Here is a 22,333-nt window from a genome sequence, read left to right as displayed (position 1 = left end):
GGATTCAAAAGTCAACTTATACAAGGTCCTACAATATATATTATTAGGAATATTATAATTTTGTTAATTTTAAGAAATTTACGTATACTAAATTCAAATACATTGGGTTGCTTGCTTTACAGTAATTGCTATGTTCCGGTTTTTAAATTCAGATTCAACTGTGTGAATTAGGAATTTATTTTCTGCTCAATCATGCTGTCTTCTACCTGTGGGCTGATAAGACCAAGTATATAATAATTATGGCTTAGAATTTAATAACTGAGCTAATAATAGCTACTGTTTATTGAGTGCCAACTATTGTACCACAGTACTTTTCCTATTATCTTGCAACAAATCTACTAGTCTCTAATATTATTATCTTCCTTCCTCCACTCCTGTTTTACTTGTGAAATTTCCTGTGCTCCAAACTTGGTTATAAAAAAACGAGTGACTCAGAATCATTAACAAACTTTAACTTGCTTAAGGCTACTTAGTAAATATGTGTGGTTGAGCCAGGATTCATATTCAAGTTTCTCTGACTCCAGATCCAGGTTTCTGAGCATCTATGCTTCAATTTCCTGTGAATAACATGTGAAAGTACAGAGCAGGGAGAGACGATGATGTGCTGGTTCTGGGAGTCTGCAAAAGCTCTATGAAGGAGGTAGCACTTGGAATAGGCTCAGAGGATGGATGGGTGGGTAGGGTTTTGGCAGGTGGTGAAAGTGAAAGAAAAAATAAATCTCAGCACTGATCTAGGTTAGAGAAAGTATAGGAATTGTTTGAGGAATAATAACTGTTATTTACTGAGCTGTTAATATCTATTGGGCTCTGGCCAAGGTTTATTACATATATTCTCACTACCACTCTGTGAGAAAGGTATTATTCCTGTTTTACAAATGAGGAAGCAGGTTCAAAAGAAGTCAAGTTATTTGAAATTTGTCCAGTGTCACACAGTAAGTAGCAGAGCCAGGATTTGAACCAGGAAGCGATGTCATTTTCTAATTGCTTTCCAATATGGTAGGTGTCCAAGTGTTCAGTGGGACACCAAGGAAATAGTAGGTAGAGTGTTATCCAGTCTGTGCCTTTGGAAGATTATTCTGGTTGCTGTATACAGTACTTTGGAGATGACAGAGGTCAGTCAGAAAGGCCAGTGAGGAGGAGGTTATTGAGGTGGTCTACATGAGAGGTAATAAAAGCCTGAAGAAACTGGTTTGCAAGTTTGATGGTGATTATACAGGGAGAATTTATAAACCATTACAATATTAGATTTGGAAGAACGAGAGGACAAGGATACAGAGGAAGAAGAAATCAAAGATGACTGATTATTGTTAATATCAGACAATTGCTTACACTTGGGTCACCTGCTTTAAAATGCTTTTTATGTCTATATTTATACCACCTTTATCGTTTTTCATTGATTTAATGTTTATTGAATCTCTATAAGTATGCCAGGCACTGAACCCATGGCTGGATTATTTATAACTTCCTTTCTAGTTTCCACTGCCACAATTTGTTTCTCTCCTTTCTCCCTTTCCATTTTATTCTCAACTCTACTGATTCTTGCCCAACTCTGCTGATTCTTTGCTTATAGCTAGAATGACTGTTTTCCATCTAGGTAGATCAAGATTCTGCTGAAGTCAGACTTTCAGTTTGCCTTGCTTGACATCTCTAATTTTGACCTCTCCCTTTTCTGAACTTGGGAAGCAATCGTATAATGTAAGGGACCTGAATGTTGTGGTCAAAACAACTTAGGTTTGAATTTAGGCTTTGCCATTTTACTTTCGTGGAGAACTTGAACAATTAACTTTTCTGAGGCTCACATTTCTTGTCTTCCAAATGGAGGCTTGTGGTGAGATTTAAGTGAGAATATGTGACACCTGTTTGTGCTCAGATGTTACTTTCTTTTCCCCTTTTAAGCAGGGCACTTAAACTGTTAACTGCTTTTGTTGCTTAACTACAGAGTAAGCCTCAGGAGCAAGAGAGACTGTAACTCCTGTAATATGTTTGCCATATTCAAACACTTGCTTATTTGTTGAAGGACGGTTAAGCTTAGTTAATATTTTCACTTGTGATTAAGGGAAATGAACCAATAAGAAACTTTTAGAATTAAAATCAAGTATAGATGAGCACTTTTCTTATGCACCATTCATGAGTTGATGTTCTTTGAGTGTTTGCTATTTTAGCTACTCCTGGATTTGGAATACATATGCTGGCAGTTTAATCTTTCCTTCCTTAGCTCTATACTTTTATCACATTTTTCTCCCTTCCCCATAAGCTGATATAGAATGGGAGGCATTTTAGAATGGTATAGTTGGGAGGAACTTTAGCTCATCTAGCCAATAGTCATTTTACTGTTGTGGATACTGAGTCAGCAGGCACCACGAGTAGAATGCAGGTCTTTTCGATTTCTGTGCCGATGTTCTTTCTCAATATACTGTGGTATTCATGTTCCTCACAAATTCCCTAATTACTCCTAAAACAGAAGGAAGGTTATTTTATTTTTATTTTTTGAGACAGGATCTCATTCTGTCACCCAGGCTGGAGTGCAGTGGTGCAAACATGGTTCAGTGCAGCCTCGAACTCCTGGGCTCAATCCTCTCTTCTTAGCTTCCTGAGTAGCTGGCACTACAGATGCATGCCACTATGCCTGGCTAATTAAAAAAAATTTTTTTTGTGCTGACAGGGTCTTTCTGTGTTGGCCCAGGTTGGTCTTGAACTACTGGGCTCAAGTGATCCTCCTGCGTTGACCTCCCAAAGTGTTGGGATTACAGGCATTAGCCACTGCACCTGGCCAGAAGGAAATTTAAAAAGAACAATTTGAAAAAATATTTAAGAGGATGCAGCATTTTTTAGGTTTCTTAAGCAATATAAATGTAGTAAAGAATTACAAGATCTGTAGTATGAAATATGTTCCCCATTGAATCTTTGAGGAAAGATAGATACTTTATAAGCCTCAAATCTGAGACTTAATTTTGTGGATACCTGGATGTCTGGATTTACATACTTCCTTATCAGTTCATTAGGATATTCAGGAAGCCAAGTGATGATTAAGTTATAGTTTGGGAAATAGGTTGTGAAAGTAATCATGCAGACTTTTATTTTTAGGGATCAAGGTGGTCGGACATTGTGTGGTGTAATGAGGATTGGCCTGGTTGCAAAAGGCTTGCTGATTAAAGATGATATGGACTTGGAGCTGGTTTTAATGTGCAAAGACAAACCCACAGAGACCCTGTTAAATACAGTCAAAGATAATCTTCCTATTCAGATTCAGGTGAGTACAGTTTAACTGCACCTCTAGGCGAATTTGTAAAAAGGTGAAAATAGGTAGTGACTTTGAAAAAATTATTAACCAGAATTGATAATAGCAAGGATAGACACAGACAAAATAGTACTGCTACTCTGGGTCAATGACTAATTCATCACAGTTAAAGCAAACTTCTGGTGATTTGTACTCAGGATATATTTACTAAATTAAGATGGCCATTAAGGAACTGTCTTAAACTTTTCCGTTGTGTCTTGCTGAGAATCTTCATTTTTTCCAGACTAGGTCTCACCTTTATAAAGTTCTTGGAAGGGTTGGTATAATGCAGAAAATAATTGGAAGATTGAAAACAACCTAGACTAGATACTTTCTAGAGACTAAGAGACTTTCTTATCAATGAGAGACTTTCATAGCAAGTAATTTTTGAAACTGAAGACTCAGTTTTTTGTCACCTATTTGTTCTGTTAATGGGAAATCACTGTTCATTTCTTGTCTCCAAACCTTTTTTACACTGGGATGCATTTAGAAAAATTTGATGTTGGCATGTTCCCTGAAGGATGCTGCTGAAGGCTGAAGCCTCCTTAGGGATGAAGGTAACCATTCTGGGGTTCTGGTCATTCTAGGACCTGCCCTGCCAGCCTACCCCAAGGACTCATTGCATCACTGGGAATCTGTGATCATCTTTCAGTATCAGATGCATATTGTCTGTGGTCCAATTAAATTACAACTTTTGATAGTTTTATATCAGTTTGTCTTCATATCAATGTCATAGAAATAAATGTTGGTCCATAGGTCCAAACTTGTGAATTGTTGAATGCTTCCCTCCACCACTCACTTTTTAAAATTTAGTTTTCTTTTATTTGTATATCTTTTAAAAGGGGTCTTTTTTTCAAGGTGTATGAATTCTAAGTTTGTTTTTATTCGCTTTGTTACTAGATCATTTTCTTTTATATTCACCAATAGACCCTCAAAACCATCTCTGATTTTTTAGTACCATTCTTGACACTCAGATTTATTTTACTGATTGGCACATTCTCCTGTATTAATTTTGGGGACACTATTTTATCATTTTGTCTTAATATATGGTTTTTAAAGTGACAGAACATACTTGGCTTTTCCACTTTCAATTTTGATGGAGAAATGTTTTCTGGTCTTTCATAGGGTCGAATTTATTTACCTTTCCCTCCCTTTTAAAAAAATCCTTTTGTGATCATTTGGGGGAAGGAGAGTGGAATATAGCTTTATGTATTAAACATGGAGTAAAGCTTTACAAAGTGGAAAGCTCATTAATGGGCTTTCTGGCTAACTATACTTGTAGTTTATTAGAATATTAATAAAGTTCCCATTTCAATTTTTTATGTTGTTTTAACATTTAATCTGTATTTCTGCTGTTAGTATAGTAAACATCGTTACTCTTAAATCTAGAATTATCAGAATCACATACTAGTGGCTTTTTCACCCACCTCACCGCCTTTCTGTACCTTTCATGAATCTTGTTTTTTATGAGAATGATCATATTCCTCATCCTCAGATGTTGCAGCATTGAAAAGGGGTTGAGAACCAGTGCAGTAGTAAATCGGAGTTCGTATTCAGAAAATCTGTCACATCTTTCCTGTTTTGAAGATATAGAAGATTGGGCCAAGCTTTAGTTGGCATTGTTAGAGCTTTCTCTGTGCGGATCACAACTTTGTGAACTCCACATTGTTTCTCTCTTGAGTGAGGGTGTTTGTGAGCACCGCAGTTTAAAAATGTTCCTTTCTAGTTAGCAAGTATTCAAGGGGGTTACCCTGGAGGGTGTACAGGGTATACACACCATCTCAAATTTTAGGAGACTGAAGGTTTTTAGGCTAAAGAAGACTAAAAAAGATTTAAATATCTTTAGGTCTTCGAAATGTTATCTGGCAGAAGGTAAAAGAGGTGTGAACTCTTAAGACTAATGGTGGAAATTAGGAGAAGTATCTTTCAATTTAACATAGCCAATAGATTTCTCCAACAATAATTCTATGTTTGGGTAAAGATACATTTTCTTGTAAAATGGGAATGATGATTGTACACTAATCTGAGATTAAAATATAGACATGTACACACATGCCCACATATATACACATATGTGTACGTATATTGTTACTAATAATATTCTTGAAATTGTTTTAAGTGTGACTTTTACAATTAAACCTTTCCCCCTGAGCACCCTCCGCCCCCGCCTCCCCCTGCCCTGCCCAGTTTTCATGGTGTTTGTGTGGAAAACCAATATCTGATATGATATTATTTTCTTATGGACCAAAAATCTTTTTCCTGAGCACTTAACATAGCAAACCTTTCAGTTATCTAACTACTTTAGTTAGCTGAGGTTATACCTTACCTTTTCTCTTCATATTCTTTCCTAAGATGATTTTAGAACTTCTTTGAGCAAAGGAGGAGGAGGATGACTAAAACCAGAAATCACTGAAAATTAGTCTAGCACAAAATGCATATCATGTTTATTATTTTGGGTGTGTCTTACGGTGATCGACATGCATTATTGAAAAATGAAGTTCAATTTATTCTTTGATAGACATCTTTAATGCTCTTTTAGTGACAAAATGAATGTGAGGTGTTTTTTGCAGTTTCTTTATATTCTGGTGCTTTTATCTACTGTATGGCCTTTCCCTTCCTTGGCTTCCTCTATTCAAAAGTAGGATAATGAGTTTTCCCTTTCCTACTTTTTTGGGAAAGTTTAATGGTAAAATGCTATTTTTATGTAAGTGACTTTGAATTCTTTGAATACACACTGATGAGCAGGGACCTGGCAGTGTCTCCATTCAGCCTGGCTACTGTATGTCAGGTAATAGATACTGAATTTCACCACTAAGAAAAAAAGCCCTGTGTAACTTATTAAATCATATATTTAATGTATAATAATATAGTAAACATAACTTAATATATAATTCTGATTGGGTGATTACTTTGTGGGAGGCCCCGACTTAAATTGTATGTTTGTTTATATTTGTATGTTAAAAGAAGCAATGTAGGTTTTCTGTAGATGTCAGATGACTTGTCCCATAGCGGTAGGTCCCATTGGAAGATCTCTGAGACCTGTTATCAGAGAAGGGAAGGAGTTACTTGTTTATACTCATTGTTTCCTCCTGGTGAGTGACTGTGCAGAGATACTTTTTCATTTGTGCTTATTTGGTGCTCTTTGAAAAGCTCCATAATCTTATAAATTTTTGCCAAGTAGGAGTTCCTGTTTAGGCTGTTCTACAAAAAGAGCTATTGTTTTGGAGAGCAGTCCCAGCTATTTATTATTTTATAATAGTTCCTGTAATAATTTTAAGAACAATAATTTACCATTTATCACATACTGATGCTGTTGGCCATGGTTTTAAATATTGTTTCATAATTGTATGGATGGTTGACATTGTGGTTGCTTTGTAAAGAATGGAGAAAGAGGGTTTTCTTTTAAGTTAGGAGGAGAGAAAAGTGTTATCCCTGATAAAGAACTAGTTACAGGCTTTCTTTGCCGTTTGAGCACAGTAATATTAATAGTTAATAACATTTGAGAACTTAGTACAACCATGCGTTTTTTTTCTTTTGAGATTTCAGTCCAATTAACTGGGTGATTTTGAAATCTTGGTGACTTTCAGAAACTCACAGAAGAGAAGTATCAAGTGGAACAATGTGTAAATGAGGCATCTATTATAATTCGGAATACAAAAGAGCCCACACTAACTTTGAAGGTGATACTTACCTCACCTCTAATTAGGGATGAATTGGAGAAGAAGGATGGAGGTACACATGCATATATATGTATATATTTGTTGTTGTTTGTTTTCTTCATATAAAAGCTATGTTAACAATGTTTTATGGATTTAGGAAATAATAGCCTTCGTTTGTTTTATGCCACTCTATTTAATAGTATTTTAAATGGCTTTGTTTCTACATAATCAGTATATTTTGCAAAAATGTATGAATTCAAAATATAAAATGTTATTTCAAAAACCTGTGCTTGTCTTGTTGGTTTTAACTCTGCTTTAATTTTTATACCATTTGCTGTTCTGTTTTACTTTGTCTAGTATTACATTAAGTTATTGGTATCAGCCAACTTATTCTATGTAGTTTGTCTTAATGGTCAGATTTCAGGATTAAATGTGGTCCAAAACAGAATTGTTTTCAAATTTATTCATTGTTCCAAAATTACTTGCATCCTGGTTGGGCGTGGTGGCTCATGCCTGTAATCCCAGCACTTTGGGAGGCCGAGGTGGGTGGATTGATTGAGGCCAGGAGTTCGAGATAAACCTGGCCAACTTGGCGAAACCCTGTCTACTGAAAGTACAAAAAAATTAGCCAGGCATGGTGGTGGGTGCCTGTAATCCCAGCTCCTCGGGTGGCTGACACACGAGAATTGCTTGAACCCAGGAAGCGGAGGTTGCAGTGAGCTGAGATCACAACACTGCACTCCAGCCTGAGTGACAGAGCAAGACTCCACCAAAAAAAAAAAAAAAAAAAAAAAAAACAACTTGCATCATATTGCTCTTGACTTCTAATAGCTATATAATCTTGTAAGATTTGTACATGTCTGTGTCTAGATTTGTTTTATAGTGTAAGGGATACAAATTGGGTGACTGAATTTTTTTAATGGATAATGTTGAGTAAATTTTTTCTAGGAGGTTTGTGACCCTGTTAACGTTTTGAATATGATTTATGTGAGAATCATTCTTTAAACTAACTTTCTTCTGAAGTTAAGAAGAATTGCTGTCTGGCAATGTCATCCTCATAAAAGTAGAGTGAGAAATCTATTCAGTTATTGGTAGTTTTGAGAAGTTCATGATGGGGTTGTGGTGGGCTTCTGTTTCTGATGTTTTTATCCTGTCAAGTTAGCTTGTTTCTGCCTCTCATTCCCTTGAAACTTGCCAGGTGGTATTTCTCCTGTGTCAAACCTTTGACCAACTGGCCACTCTGTCATGACAGTTTAGAGGCAGTGCAGCCTATCTGGACCAGTGGGGACTCCCTGTTGCTATTTTTCATCACCAGACTTTCAACAAGTCCCATTGCTTACTCCCTTACCTGAAATACCAGTGCCACAATAAATATTGGTCAATTTCTTAGTTTATTTCAACTTGGTGATAAGGGTAGAGAAAAAGGTACCAGTAAAGTTAGAATTTTAATTTTTGAGAGACATGACTCATAGAATCACTTAAGGTAAAAGTGGTAGACTCTTTTTTAAAAAAATGCTTTTTGGGATAACTAAAATCATCTATATCATAACTCAACAGATACAAACCAGACACATTTATGAGTCATATTTTAAAATCAAAGGGCATCCAATCTATAATTGAGCTTATGCCTATGCATTAAATTTTTTTTTGCTGTATGTAGTATCTATAGCACCTCTGAAGAACCAATCTTAAATGGCTTAATTTTTTTAACAGCTTTACAGTTCACCATTAACTGTAGAACTATAAAATGATTTCTGCAGTGTCAAGATAAATGTTAATTCTGGTAAGATGTGTTCTACTTGACCCTCTAGTATAAAACCAACCATTTCTAAGTAGTGTTGTAATTATAGGTATTATTAAAAATTATTTGAGTATATAGGGAGATGAGAAAAAGACTGAAGTTGCCAAAGGCTAGGTTAATTACATGTTTGCTTATATCTGTCAGCATCCCTTTCATTTCTTTTTTGAAAGTATTAAGGGAACTTCAGTCGTTATTATTCCTGTAGTTTTGTGTACTTACATGAGATTTTGTCATAGCTTTCAGTGATACCTTTAAACTTGGTCTGTTGCCTTTAACTTCTGTTTAGAGAAGCTGAAAACATTCCTAGTATATTGTACCCTTGCTAGAACACTATTATAGAATAGATTTTGTAATAAAGTAAGAGAGTCATAGTCTCTGTTCAAGGTGTTTGAATTACTGAAGGATCCAAAGACCGTTATGAGCTGATTCTCATCAGCTGTTATATGGGATCAGGTAAGGTGAAGGAATCAGCTTTGATCTAAAGTTTTATACATCTTACTTTTTTTTTTGAATGACAGAAAGATTTGCTTTGCTATTGTCCTTAACATTCCAGCCCTGTTGACTCACTTGATATCTTTTCTAGTTTGCTCATTTTGTCTAACCTGGGCTTTGTCAAAGACAATTTTTGATCTTTGCTACTGGTTTGCATTCTCCCGGGCAACTTGGAGGATCTGGTACCATTCTGTTTTCTCACACTAGACAGCTCCTCATCCCCTTGATGCAATTCTTTTCAGCTGCATGGAATAAAAGCACAAGATTCATTCAGGTCCCAGGAATTTGTGGGGCTGAAAGTTATCCTTTTTTCTCCTAATTTATACTCTTTTTTTTTTTTTCCTCCAAGTTAAAAAAAAATCTATTGTAACTTTTTTCTTGGAGACATTTTCCTATAGTATCTCAACTTTCCTTCACCTACCCCCACCCAAACAAACTGTTCACAATACATACACACTTCACATCTTTCTTTTCTCTCTCTTAACTTGCCACATATTTGGGTAAAATCTAAAAAAGAAAAAAAAAAAAAGCATGGTTGAGAGCAGACAGAACCAGAGGACTAGGGTGTGAAACTTACTTCCTCGGAATTGTGCAGAATGGATCTAAGTACGTACTCCTTTCAAATCACGATTTACATTTTAAATTGCTATAATACAGAGTGAATCTCTTTGGTATTGTTTACCGTTTCATAGGTAAGTTTCCTCCCATGTTGTCCGTCTTCTTTCTGTATTCTAACCCTTTACTTGAAGGCCCTATAGAATAACCGTGTCCCCATTACTACATGTTTCCTGCTAATGAAGGCATAGAAGCACAGATATTGGTGTGCAGCAGTCTTTTGTTTGGCTTATTTTGTTATTGTTGTTATTGTGGGAGACAGTCTTGCTTTGTTTCCCAGGCTGGAGTGCAGTTGCATGATTTCAGCTCACTGCAACCTCTGCCTCCCGAGTTCAAGCAATTCTCGTGCCTCAGCCCCCTGAGTAGCTGGGACTACAGGCTCATGCTACCATGCCCGGCTAATGTTTTCTATTTTAGTAGAGACGAGGTTTTGCCATATTGCCCAGACTGGCCTCGAATTCCTGAGCTCAGGCAGTTTGCCTGCCTCGGCCTCCTAAACTGCTAGGATTACAGATGTGAGTCAGCGTGCCTGGCCTTGTTTGACTCTTAACTCCATTAGTTGCTATTGCTATGTGACCCTGGGTAGGTTTCCTCATTTTAAAGTGTGGATTATAAATACTTTAGAAAGTTGTTTTAAGTGAGAGAATTTATGTAATGTGACTTGTACAATAACTGGCACAAAGCAGTTGCTCAGTAAATAGTAGTTGTCAACTTATTGAACCCACCTACTCAAACTGCCTTAACAGTGAAAATCATGTACACATGGCGGGTCAGAAGAAGTCAACCCAAGCACAGTTAAACTCTTCAACACCCAGTGATGTGTAGTATTAGAATCAGTATACTGATTTATGCAGTGCTAATAATAAAAACCTGGTATATTGTATCTTATAATTCAGGTGTCTTTTTGCCTGTCCTTTATCTTTAGCATCTCTAAGGGTACCCGATACATAGTAGATGATTTTTTAAAAAGTCCTATAAATCTGTTAAGTGAATTAACATAGTCAGCATATTGTCTGATTAAATAGGACTCTCCAGTGTGTAAGAAGTATTAATGGGCATCTCATAGCTCAAGTAATATATATTGAAGATTAATCTCTGTTAAGATATTTTTATAACCTACCATGTGATAAGCACTGCCTCATATATGATTTATTTTAAAAGCCCTCACACGGCCCTATGGGGTAGCTAATTGCCATTTTATAAATGAGGAAAATCTCGCATTTTACCCAGCTCCCCTGACTTTTCGTCTAGTATGCAGGCCACTTCCCATTATTGTCTAGGATTACTGCATGAGTGGTTAGGCTGATCTGGTCATTCTGAGCTTCACCCAGAGTCTCAATTTCTTTTGGTGCTTGTGATTTTAAATTAGAAATATATTTGCTATTGAAGGGGGTGATAAATTATCTGCTTATTTATAATGCAATTTGAAACCAGGTGGATAAGGAAACTACAGAGACACTTGTGGCTTAGACTAAGACACACCTCTCTCCTCAGTACTGGGGCAGATTTTCAGGGACTCTCAGAGAGGTTGCCTCATAGTCCCTTCATATTGGTGCCAGTGCGAACTTGCTCTTCTTGGCAGAAATTCACTAGCATGTGTCTTGCTAGGGTCAAGGCAGTAGGTTTTACAGCACAGCCATCACAACTGTGATGATAATGATGCAGCAGGCTTTATTTTCCTGCCTTCCCTAGTGTCTGGATCTATGTTATCCAGGGCAAACTTTTTTGTTTTTTTTGAGACGGAGTCTCGCTCTGTCGCCAGACTGGAGTGGAGTGCAGTGGTGCGATTTCAGCTCACTGCAACATCCGCCTCCCGGGTTCAAGAGATTCTTCTGCCTCAGCCTCCTGAATAACTGGGACTACAGGCACCGGCCACCATGCCCAGCTAATTTTTATGTTTTCAGTAGAGATGGGGTTTCACCATGTTGGCCAGGATGGTCTTGATCTCTTAACCTTGTGATCTGCCTGCCTTGGCCTCCCAAAGTGCTGGGATTACAGGTGTGCGCCACTGTGCCCGGTCAATCCAGGGCAAACTTTTAGGCACTGTCTTTCCAGTGGCAGACTGCCACTGAAGAAAAGTCATATCGAGTGACATTAGTCACATAAATTAGGAGAACAGTGCTTTCTCTGTTCTACCTTATTGCTACATTTACCTGTTTATATTATTATGTGCCCATGTTTTGCATGGACAGTGGCTTAGGGCATGTCTTTTCTCGAGAAAGCGTCAACGTGTCGAGAGAGAGGGACTGCCAGGATATTCTTAGGCTAATTAGAAAATTCTGTCAGCATAGACTTGGTAGCTCTGTTTCATCCTGATTGTCAAGGAGCCCCTCATGATACTGAGCTCAATTATTTTAACTTTGAAGAGCCCGGGTTCGAGACATATAACTCCTGTTTAATGCAATCATGTTTTGTTTTTTTGCCTGCCCCATCTCCAGGTTAGTGTTTTGTTAACAGGGATGGATAGCTAGCTTGCATGTAAGGCATTGAGAGAAACCAACCAACATTTCCTGTAGTATAGTGTGATTCTGGTCACTGATTTAACCTCTAACCAAATGAACATGGTTAGGCATAATAGACTTTCTAGTGCTTCCATTGCCAGAATGTTGTGTGTGCCTTCATGCCCCGATGCTAGGTTACTGAGTGGTAGATTTTCTTAAAAGCTGTATTTCTGGCTGGGTGCAGCACTTTGGGAGGCTGAGGCAGGCAGATCACCTGAGGTCAGGAGTTTGAGACCAGTCTGGCCAACATGGTGAAACCCCGTCTCTACTAAAAATGCAAAAAATTAGCAGGGCATGGTGGCGTGCACCTGTAGTCCCAGCTATTTGGGAGGCCAAGGCACGAGAATTGCTTGAACCCAGGAGGCGGAGGTTGCAGTGAGCCGAGATCGCGCCACTGCACTCCAGCGGGGAGATAAGAGTGAGATTCTGTCTCAAAAAAACAAAACAAAACAAAAAAACCCGAAAAAAACCGGCTATATTTCTTTGCTTTTGGCATTTTTGTCACCTTCCAACCCCTGCCTCCCATGCTCTTCCTTATCTGTTTCACTGGTCACACTGTAGGAGATAATGAAATGGCTCACAGTTCTATTGTTTCTGATTAAGAACTCCAAGATGTGTTATCAGAAAAGTTTTGATCCTCCTCAAAATTTAAACACCTACATTAAAGTTCAGAAATATTAAACTTGAGATTCTGCTACCAGGAGTAGCAGTGTTTTCCCAGCAGCAGTTTTGCGATTGCCAGATTAAATGAAGTTATTTTCAAAGGAATGAAAACATACATAAAACTGTATATTATTAATTATATAAAGGAAACAGGCAATCTATGCTTATAGGTAGCACTGTACTACTGTATGAATTTATATTGTTTTAGTATTAAGAACTTTGAAAAAGATAAAATGAGATGAATTATTATATCTCCTCTACTATTTTCTACCTCCTGAGTATTGAAGCCATTTTGGATCTTTTGATTTTCTGACTATCAGAGCATGAAGAAACATGGTCATTCTGATGGTGATGGAAGAGGGAACCTGGTGCAAGTCTTCTGTTCAGTGCCTGTCCCTTTCATCTCTTTTTCGTAGAATCTGTTGTCTTCAAATGTTGACTGTCTGTAGCAAGCCGCTGTCTCAGTTTTCTAAAATAAGAGTTTGTGGTTACAATCGGACTTTGGGATGAAATAACTTATCAAAATATTTTTGCCATTGTCTCCCATTAAAAATGTCTGTGTTACAATCAGAGTAAGATGCTGATTACAAGCTCTGATCCCTGGATGAAAGTATTAGAAAGTACAGTAAGAATTTTGGCTTGCCTTGCCTTTTCCTATCCTCTGCCTTACTTCCCTCTTCCATTGTCTCCCTCTTCCTGGCATTCCTACTTGATAAGATGATAGAATAAAATTTAGCTTGTCATAGTATTCATTTAAAAATTGACATCCTAAAAAATAAGGTCCATACTATTTATTGGGATTACATTACTTAGCAGTCAGTCAACTTTTGTCATATCTAACTTTTAAGAGATTCTAAACATTCATTTACAGTAGTTTGTTTTATCTGATATGTGAGCTTTACACAGATGCTTGTATTGACCACAGTTAAGCATTTTGACATAGAAACATTAAACTGAGCTACTTGTATATTTGGCATCACTATAAAGACAAAATTGAGCTATATCACCTATGAAATGAATACCCATGTTACATTTGTTTATATTTATAAATCAGAGTAATAATCCTTTTTGAGGCTTCCCATTTTATGAGTAAAAGGGAGTAATAAAACATTGTATTCTGATTTTGTTAGCAGTGGTTAATGGGAAACAATGCAAATAACTGGTGTAGAGCTCACCTGGTCAGAAAATAGGTGTGTAGCACTTCAGCCTTTACAGTGTCATGGCCAGTAAAGAGAACCACAGTTCTTCCTTTAATAAATTTGTTTTCTATTGGCGTTATGCCTTTTTTAGTTAATGACATTTCATCAATTAGAATAAACATTGACTAGGTGTGATGGCTCACGTCTGTAGTCCCAGCATTTTGGGAGGCCAAGGCAGGCAGATCGCTTGAGTCCAGGAGTTCGAGACCAGCCTAGGTAACATAGTGAGATCCCATATCGACAAAAAAATTAGCTGGGCATGGTGGCACATGCCTGTAGTCCCAGCTACTCAGGAGGGTGAGGTGGGGGCATCGCTCGAGCCTGGGAGGAGGAGGTTGCAGTGAGCTGAGATCATGCCAGTGCACTCCAGCCTGGGTGACAGAGGAAGAACCTGTCTCAAAAAAAGGAAAAAAACCCCACCAACAACAAAATAAACATTGATTGCTGTAATAGGATCCTCTGATAATTGAAGGAATCAAAAAGTATCATTGTTCTTGCCTCCCATTTAGAAATACATACATTGTATTAGTTGGCCCACACAAATGCACTACCTCTATCCGATCTGTTACTGTCATGGCAATGCTGGGAAGAAGTGTTAGTGGGCTGTCTTATATTTAAGAGAATTCTTAAAGAGAATGGTAAATCTGACTTAATTGTATTAAACAAAGAATTATTACTCAAGAAGCATTTGCATATTGTGTACATTTAAGTAATGTACCAACCCCCAAAATTTAAAAGCCCATTTTTCAGTAGCTTAGAGGAGATAAATTTGGCTGTCTAAACTGGAGTTTCGTATCATATGACATCTTCTCAAATATGCGTATTTGCTGCTTTGGGCCATTTCATCCAACTAAGGCAAGCTGAATAGCCATAATTAAATAGTATTCTTTGTTGCTTTTTATTTTAAAAAGGCATATAAAACTTGAAACATAGTTCACTGTATTTTATATTTATAATTTTAATAATTTTGGTTTAGAATAGGGAATTCCAAAGTGATACTTGAGTTCTCAATCATGGGGTGAAGTTTCTGTTAATGGTTATCTTGTTGAATTAGTTTAACTAGTGTAAAAAAATTGTCATCCTCAGTATATTCTCAATATATCTCATTGATATGAGACATAATTGATTTCCAGTGTTCCTTAAAAATGGTTAGAGATTTCTTCTGTTAAAAAAGTTGTTAATGCTATTGGTCCCAGATTTCCCTTCTTTACATCCTGCCAAAGGAAAAAGTGCTACGTACTTATTTTGTGTCCTGAGATGTTATACATGCTTAATAAGATCCCAGATTGTAAGTAGCAGCTGTCATTGATTTGTTTACAGAATGAATTTTTCATGCTTCATTGTATTTGTGCACAGAACTACTCTGATGACTCTTTACTTAAATAATAATCATAGTGCACATACTTTTTTAAAAAAGCAACACAGCCAAATCAGGAAATTTTCTGGGAGTCTTATTAGTTCACTCAAATGCTATTATTATTTTTATTTTTTATTGTTTGATAATTTGATAGGAATCCCTTGGTCAAATTGTATCTGTCTCTCTTTATCCCATTTTACCGTTAGAAAATGTTTCGATGAAAGATCCTCCGGACTTATTGGACAGGCAGAAATGCCTGAACGCCTTGGCGTCTCTTCGACATGCCAAATGGTTTCAGGTTGGCTTTTTGTTACTATCTTATTGTTATTAAGCTTTGCGCAAGTTTCATTTGGAACACCTGCCACTTAATTGGTTTCTGTGTACTACATAAAATGAGGGGTGCTTTCTAGCTCATAGTGTGGTTGTTGGAGTAACTGAGTTAATTTAGATATGTGCCTAGTATAGCTTCTGTAGTTCATGATGTTTTATTATCATATAATTCTTTTTGGCCTAGTATTCTGAATTTCAGATGGTTGCTTATAAAATCAAAATGCGTGAGAAAAGATAAAGGTTAAATTAGTTGGTTGCCTGGAGTGGGGTTGCCATGAGACTAAGAAATGAATTTTAATATTATGGTCCTTTTATTTTTAAAATGTACCTTTTAAACCTCAATTTTACTACTTTTGATTAATTGGTTTTTTTTTGTTTGTTTGTTTGCTTGATAACTGATGAATAATTTGCTACTTAGTATTCACTTGAAAGAACCTGCCCAAAATGAAGAATAGATCTCAATAGGGATATCTGGAATCATTTTGTTTGTTTTAGGCAAGGGCAAATGGATTAAAATCATGTGTAATTGTCCTCCGCATTCTGCGTGATTTGTGCAACAGAGTCCCCACATGGGCACCATTGAAAGGATGGGTAAGTACTTAAATATGGCTAAAAGCAAATTTGGAAGCTGCAGCAGAGAAAATCCTATAGAAATGAGATGTTACTTTAAAATGGCTGTCTCCTAAGTTAGTTAAGGCATGCATTATGTATGTTTGCCATGAAAATAATAAAGCATCTTTTTAAATGAATCCTCCTTTTGTGCATATAACCTGCCTCTTCTACTTCATTGTGTTCATGTTACAGAGCTTGAAATATTTTTTTCTGACAAAAAGGTTTTATATCTTTTAGAAGTGAGTGTCTTCTTACACTGGTGGTTAATCACTTACTGTTCACCTGCTGCCCACAAAAGCCTCCTTGGCTGACCCACTTCTCTTTTGGTGCCCCCTTGTATTACCATGAAAATTACCCAATAGGCTAGTATAAGGATCCTATACCTCTGTAGCTTTCTCTTTGAGTGGAGACATTTACAAATAAGTTCATGTTAGTAATTAAAGTCAGGCAAACAGTACACTTAACCCCATGTGGATATCATTTATATATATTGTAAAATTGACTTAACTTGGAAATTATGCCTGCTCCAATCAAGACAACTTAAGAACATTGTGAAACAATTTAAATAAAGCCATGAAAGATCATTTTATAAATGAATGTAGCAATGATTACTTTGACAAAATATCATGAGTTCTTAGTTTATTGAATCTGGAGATTTGGTCCTTTGTTCTAATTGTAATACTTGAGACAGGCTGTCTGAAATGAAGTCTGATTATTATATTGAAATATTTGTGGTTTGTGTGCTTCCTAAGTGGGAGATAGGTGGGCTGGGTTTTGCACACTGGCTAGTTATTAGCTATTACTAACTTATATGAGGGCTTGTTAAGTCTTTGTTAAATGAATTAGAGACCATAGTTTCTTTAGTGATCGTTTCTGGGTAAATAAATAAAAGTTTTTGTTACAAAAATGTCTTCTGAAGATACAATCTTAAAAATGCTTGATTTAAAAACTCTGCCCAGGGTAAAGGTTGATAATCATGGGGAAAATGTTAAGTGGGCCCTAAATATTAAATTGAATTGCACTCTTTGGCCTCCCGTGTAGATAGAAATGTTAGCTCACATTTAACTGGAATCCTTTTAACCCTTGGTGCATGTACTAATTTGTAATTTAATATCTTCTAGCCACTAGAACTTATATGTGAAAAGTCTATAGGTACTTGTAATAGACCTTTGGGCGCTGGGGAGGCCTTGAGACGAGTAATGGAGTGTTTGGCATCTGGAATACTACTTCCTGGTAAGGGTTTCAAACTCTGGAAGCAGAATAATCAGCAAATCTCAGTTTACTTTATTTTTTCTAAATATATGCCAAGTTTGTCCTCTACACAGGAAAATGTTGCATAGGAGTTCTTTTGCTTGGAATTTTGACAACTAGAATGCGTGTTGGAAAAGTGCTATTAAACTCTTTTTCAATAATTGTAATTTGTGTTTTATATGTACTAACATAAAGGGTACTAATAATATATTGTGTCTGCTTTGAATTTGCTTTATCTCGAACTCCGAATTTGAAATTGCAGATGTTTAGTTAAAATGTATGAAGTTCATTCTGTTTGTAGTCTGGTTTTAAATTTGGAAGAATTAAATTTGGTCTTATTTTCCATATGTAATCCGTTTTAAGATTTGGGCTGATTCATTGTGCTGTTTCTAAATTCTCAGAGTAAGACTCAGTTTTGGCCTTAGATATACAATGACTTCCAGTATAAAATAAGGACATACAAGTGCTAACATGTTGAAAATGAGAGTGTGTCCTTTTTACTCCACTTAACTGAGCAGACTTTTAACTTAGTTCCTCAGTTTTTGTTTTCATTTTCTCTTTATTCTCCCCAACTGTCTCTCTTTTGTTTCAGTTTACTGAATTCTAAATTCAGTTCTAAATGACACTTGTGTTTTTCCTTTGCCAAAGGTGGTCCTGGTCTTCATGATCCTTGTGAGCGAGACCCAACAGATGCTCTGAGCTATATGACCATCCAGCAAAAAGAAGATATTACCCACAGTGCACAGGTAGAAGATTGAGCATGCCACTCTGACTTACTAGCGAGATAAAATAACTTGATTTTCTCAATTGTTGTGTTCGAACACTTTTTTCTTGTGTGTTGTTAGGGACTTCTGCTGTTATAATGTCAGAATTTATGAGTGTCTTTTTAGCTAGATGTTCTAAGGGCTTTATGAATGGCTACTGAAATGTGATTAAATATAATGCTTTGTTCTTTAGCACGCACTGAGACTATCAGCCTTTGGCCAGATTTACAAAGTGCTGGAGATGGACCCCCTTCCATCTAGTAAGCCTTTTCAGAAGTATTCCTGGTCAGTTACTGATAAAGAAGGTGAGTGTGGAAGTTTTTTATTAGGGTTGGGGGTTGGCACTGGTAGAGATGATCATGGGATGCATCTCTTGTTACAACTTGGGGAACTTAATAATTGTGCATCCAAATCATGTATAAGAAGCTTTCTTCCTGACTGATGTGGGTTGGCTGTGTCCCCACCCAAATCTCATGTTGAATTGTAGTTCCCGTAATCCCCAGAAGTTGTGGGACGGACCCAGTGGAAGGTAATTGAATCATGGAGGCGGTTACCTCCATGCTGTTCTTGTAATAGTGAGTGAGTTCTCACAGGATCTGATGGTTTTATAAGAGGCTTTCCCCCAACTTCACTCTGCACGTCTGCCACCGTGTGAAGAAGGATGTGTTTGTTTCCCTTTCTGCCATGATTGTAAGTTTCCTGAGGCCTCTCCAGTTATGTGGAACTGTGAGTCCATTAAACCTCTTTCCTTTATAAATTACCCAGTCACTGGTATGTCTTTATTAGTAGCATGAGAATGAACTAATACAGTAAATAGAACGGACTAATACACTGACTTTCTTCTCTTCTGTTCCCATCAGGTAACATCAGCTGATGTAACATAATCATGTTTTCTTATTAGTGACTAACTCATTTGGCTATGTTGGCCAAATGCCATTACTGCATAGACTATCGTTTCAGAACCCCTGGTCTAAGGAGAATAAGTCAACCATAAGCTAGGAGGAGACATTATCACGATCACTAATCAGTTTGGCTTTCTTTCTCATGCTTGGAAATGTTATCTAACGGCAAAGGAAAGAACAAAAATACAGAGGAGAAGAAAAGCATATTGGAAAATTCAGGATTATCTTCCATTTGTATTAGTCTGTTGAATTCAGAGTTTCAGTGGAAAGAATGTAGGTTTTGGGGTCAGTATGACCTGGGTTCCAGTCATAGCTCCACCACTTCCTAGTTTTAGGCCTTGAGCAATTAGCTTATCTCTCTCACTAGGGATACTACCCTCTTTCTTATTTTATTGACTCTTGTCCAGTTAAAATGCCTGACTTAGTGCCTAGAGTACAGTGGATACTCAAATGTGAATCCACTTACTGCCTTCCTTAGGCCTCAAAAATATTTTTCCTCTCCCTTTCTCTCCTTTTAAACTAGAAAGTGGAATATTTAATACCAGATATTCTTCACCTGGAATGCAGCCTACCTCTAACAATGGAAATTATTCTACTTTTAGATATCACCAAAATAGTGCAGTTGCCCAGTCTGCTTATTTAGATGACAGAATTCCAGTGGGTCTGAAGACTTTCAGAGAGTCTACAAGATCAGAGCTGTTTAATAGTAATAATAATATTAAGGGTTTTTTTTTTTTTTTTTCCTTTTTCACTCTTTCTTTCCTAAGTGTATAGTTTCCAGAGGCTACATGTGACATGTGATGAGATCATTGCTCTGATGGCTAATGGAATGTTTTCTTTTCTATACTCTTGTGTTTAAAATTGGTTTGTTTTATTTTCAGTATGCTCAATATTGACAGATGTTACCCACAAAGCATAGCACTTTGGGTGCTCAATAATTTTTTAATAGTGTAAAGTGCTCCTCAGCTAAAAAGTTTGAGAATCAGTGCCTCACTGTAAACTCCTCAGGGGAAAGAATCCTGCAGATTCTATTCTATGATTGTTATAAACCAATGCTCAATGTAACTTGAGGAATGAAGACTGTTTTCTTCCAGCAGGTGCTTGCTTAGTGGTGAAGAAATTATTGAAAGGGATTTACATACCCATGTGACATCAAGCATTGTCTGTGGAATGATTGAATAAAAATGTTACAAATATATCTAGATTCTTATGATTAGTATCAGAAAATTTTATTTCAGTCACCAAATTCACAACCACTCTTTTGGTTTTATATTTTCCCCTTCACTGGATAGTAAAAGGATGTTTACTATTATGTGACTTAGTTTTTTTTTAACTTTAAAGATCTTTCTCAAAAGTTTGGGAACTGCTGGTTTGTCAGTTGATAGCGTAAAATAGAACCAGACTGCCCGTGTTCCTGTTCTGGTTCTGTCAAAGTTACATGGCCTGGGCAAGTCACTTTACCATTTTGTGCTTTGGCTATACAATGATCTCTCCAATACTTTCATGCTTTCAGCACCTAGCTTCCTGACATTCACGTTTAAACTTTGTTCCTGTTATTCTTGGTGATTTCCATATGCATCTCAGATGATTTTTTTTCAAGACTCTAATGTCTCAGTTCTGTGACTTCTTCTCTTACACATATTTTATCTTCTGCCTTACCTTGGTTACTTATTCAATGGACATAGCCTAGGTCTTGTCTTCATCAGTAACTCTACCTGTATTATTTCCGTAATTATGTTCTCAAGAATCCCACTTTCCAATCTCTTGTCATTACTGTGTCTCCTACCCTTATTTCAGTTCTGGAATCTTGTCATTGATTCCAATACTTTTGCATAGTCCTTCATCCTCCTCGTGTTCTCTCTTCTGTCCTTACTGTGCTTATACTACATGATCCTTGATTATCTCTCCCTAGCTCATACCTTCACTTCCTTGATCCTCTGTTTCTGGCAAAATTCTAACTGTTTGAAATCCATCTCTCTACTTTCTCTGTGTTTGTACTGGGTTGTTCAACATGGTTGGAGAACAGCCATCTTGACTGTTCTCCCTTTAAGTCAGTGACACTAATCTAATAGGGACTATTTGTGTTGCCAGGCAATCCTGTAAGTTTGAGACTTCTCCTGTTTCCTAGATAACTGTTCCACATTTTCTCACATTTCACACCTCCTTCTCTACCTCCTTACTCATCTGATGAGCTTGTTTGCTTCCGTTTTGTCAGATAAATAATTAAGAGATAACTTCTATATATTCTCACCACTGTCTCCAAGCCCCACTGCATCAACTCCTATCTTTGCTTTTCCCTCCCTTGCCTATGCAGAAACTGCCTTGCCTCTTAAGACTGACCTTTCTACTTATCCACTATATCACATCCCCTCTTGCCTACCAGTGGACATTGTTCCAGAAGTTATCTCTTCTCTCACTAGTGTCAGTTCCTCCCTGTCTACTGAATGCTTCTCATCAGCCTAAAAACCTGCTGCAGTGTCTCCCATCTGAAAGACAAAAGCCCAACAAACTCTCCCTTCATTCCCTAGGTCCCGCAACAGAGTTGCGTTTCTCTCCTCTTTATAAGCAGCACTTTGGGAAAGAGCAGCCTTTTTCTCTTTTCTCCATTTCCTCACTTTGAATTCTCATTGAACCTGTTCTAATCAGGTTTTCTTCCTCACCACTTGCCTGAAGTATCCCTTGTGACCTTCACGTTACTGCATTCACTGGTTAGTTTTCAGTCCTCATCTTAGCCATTTTCAGCAACATTTGACACAGAGGAACACTTTTCTCTCCCGTATTTATTTTATAATGAGATATAGTGCATATATAGAAAAGTACAAAAAATACAATTTAAAAAATAATTATTTTTTTCAAACCCGTAAAACCAGTGCCATGGTTAAGAAACAGAACTTTATCAGTGCCCCAGAA

At 37.0% G+C, this 22,333-nt stretch overlaps 1 protein-coding gene across 5 annotated transcripts in view; it reads left to right on the top strand.

The window, feature by feature from the left end:
* Positions 1-22,333, top strand: part of STRBP (spermatid perinuclear RNA binding protein) — a 155,727-nt gene that overhangs the window by 88,040 nt on the left and 45,354 nt on the right. For all 5 annotated transcript variants that reach the window (XR_005238983.2, XM_037994057.2, XM_073021905.1 and 2 more), the window contains exons 4-10: positions 3,085-3,250; positions 6,865-7,009; positions 15,771-15,862; positions 16,390-16,485; positions 17,628-17,739; positions 18,406-18,503; positions 18,715-18,826. Coding sequence is in view for 4 of the 5 variants with exons in the window: in XM_037994057.2 (XP_037849985.1) it covers positions 3,085-3,250; positions 6,865-7,009; positions 15,771-15,862; positions 16,390-16,485; positions 17,628-17,739; positions 18,406-18,503; positions 18,715-18,826 (821 nt within the window). In the remaining variant the exon portion in view is untranslated. The remainder of the gene's footprint in view (positions 1-3,084; positions 3,251-6,864; positions 7,010-15,770; positions 15,863-16,389; positions 16,486-17,627; positions 17,740-18,405; positions 18,504-18,714; positions 18,827-22,333) is intronic.

Source organism: Chlorocebus sabaeus, chromosome 12 (genome assembly GCF_047675955.1).
Source record: "Chlorocebus sabaeus isolate Y175 chromosome 12, mChlSab1.0.hap1, whole genome shotgun sequence".
Classification (NCBI taxonomy): Eukaryota; Metazoa; Chordata; class Mammalia; order Primates; family Cercopithecidae; genus Chlorocebus; species Chlorocebus sabaeus.
The sequence above is the reverse complement of the archived record's forward strand: the minus strand, read 5'-3'. Positions and strand labels throughout refer to the sequence as shown.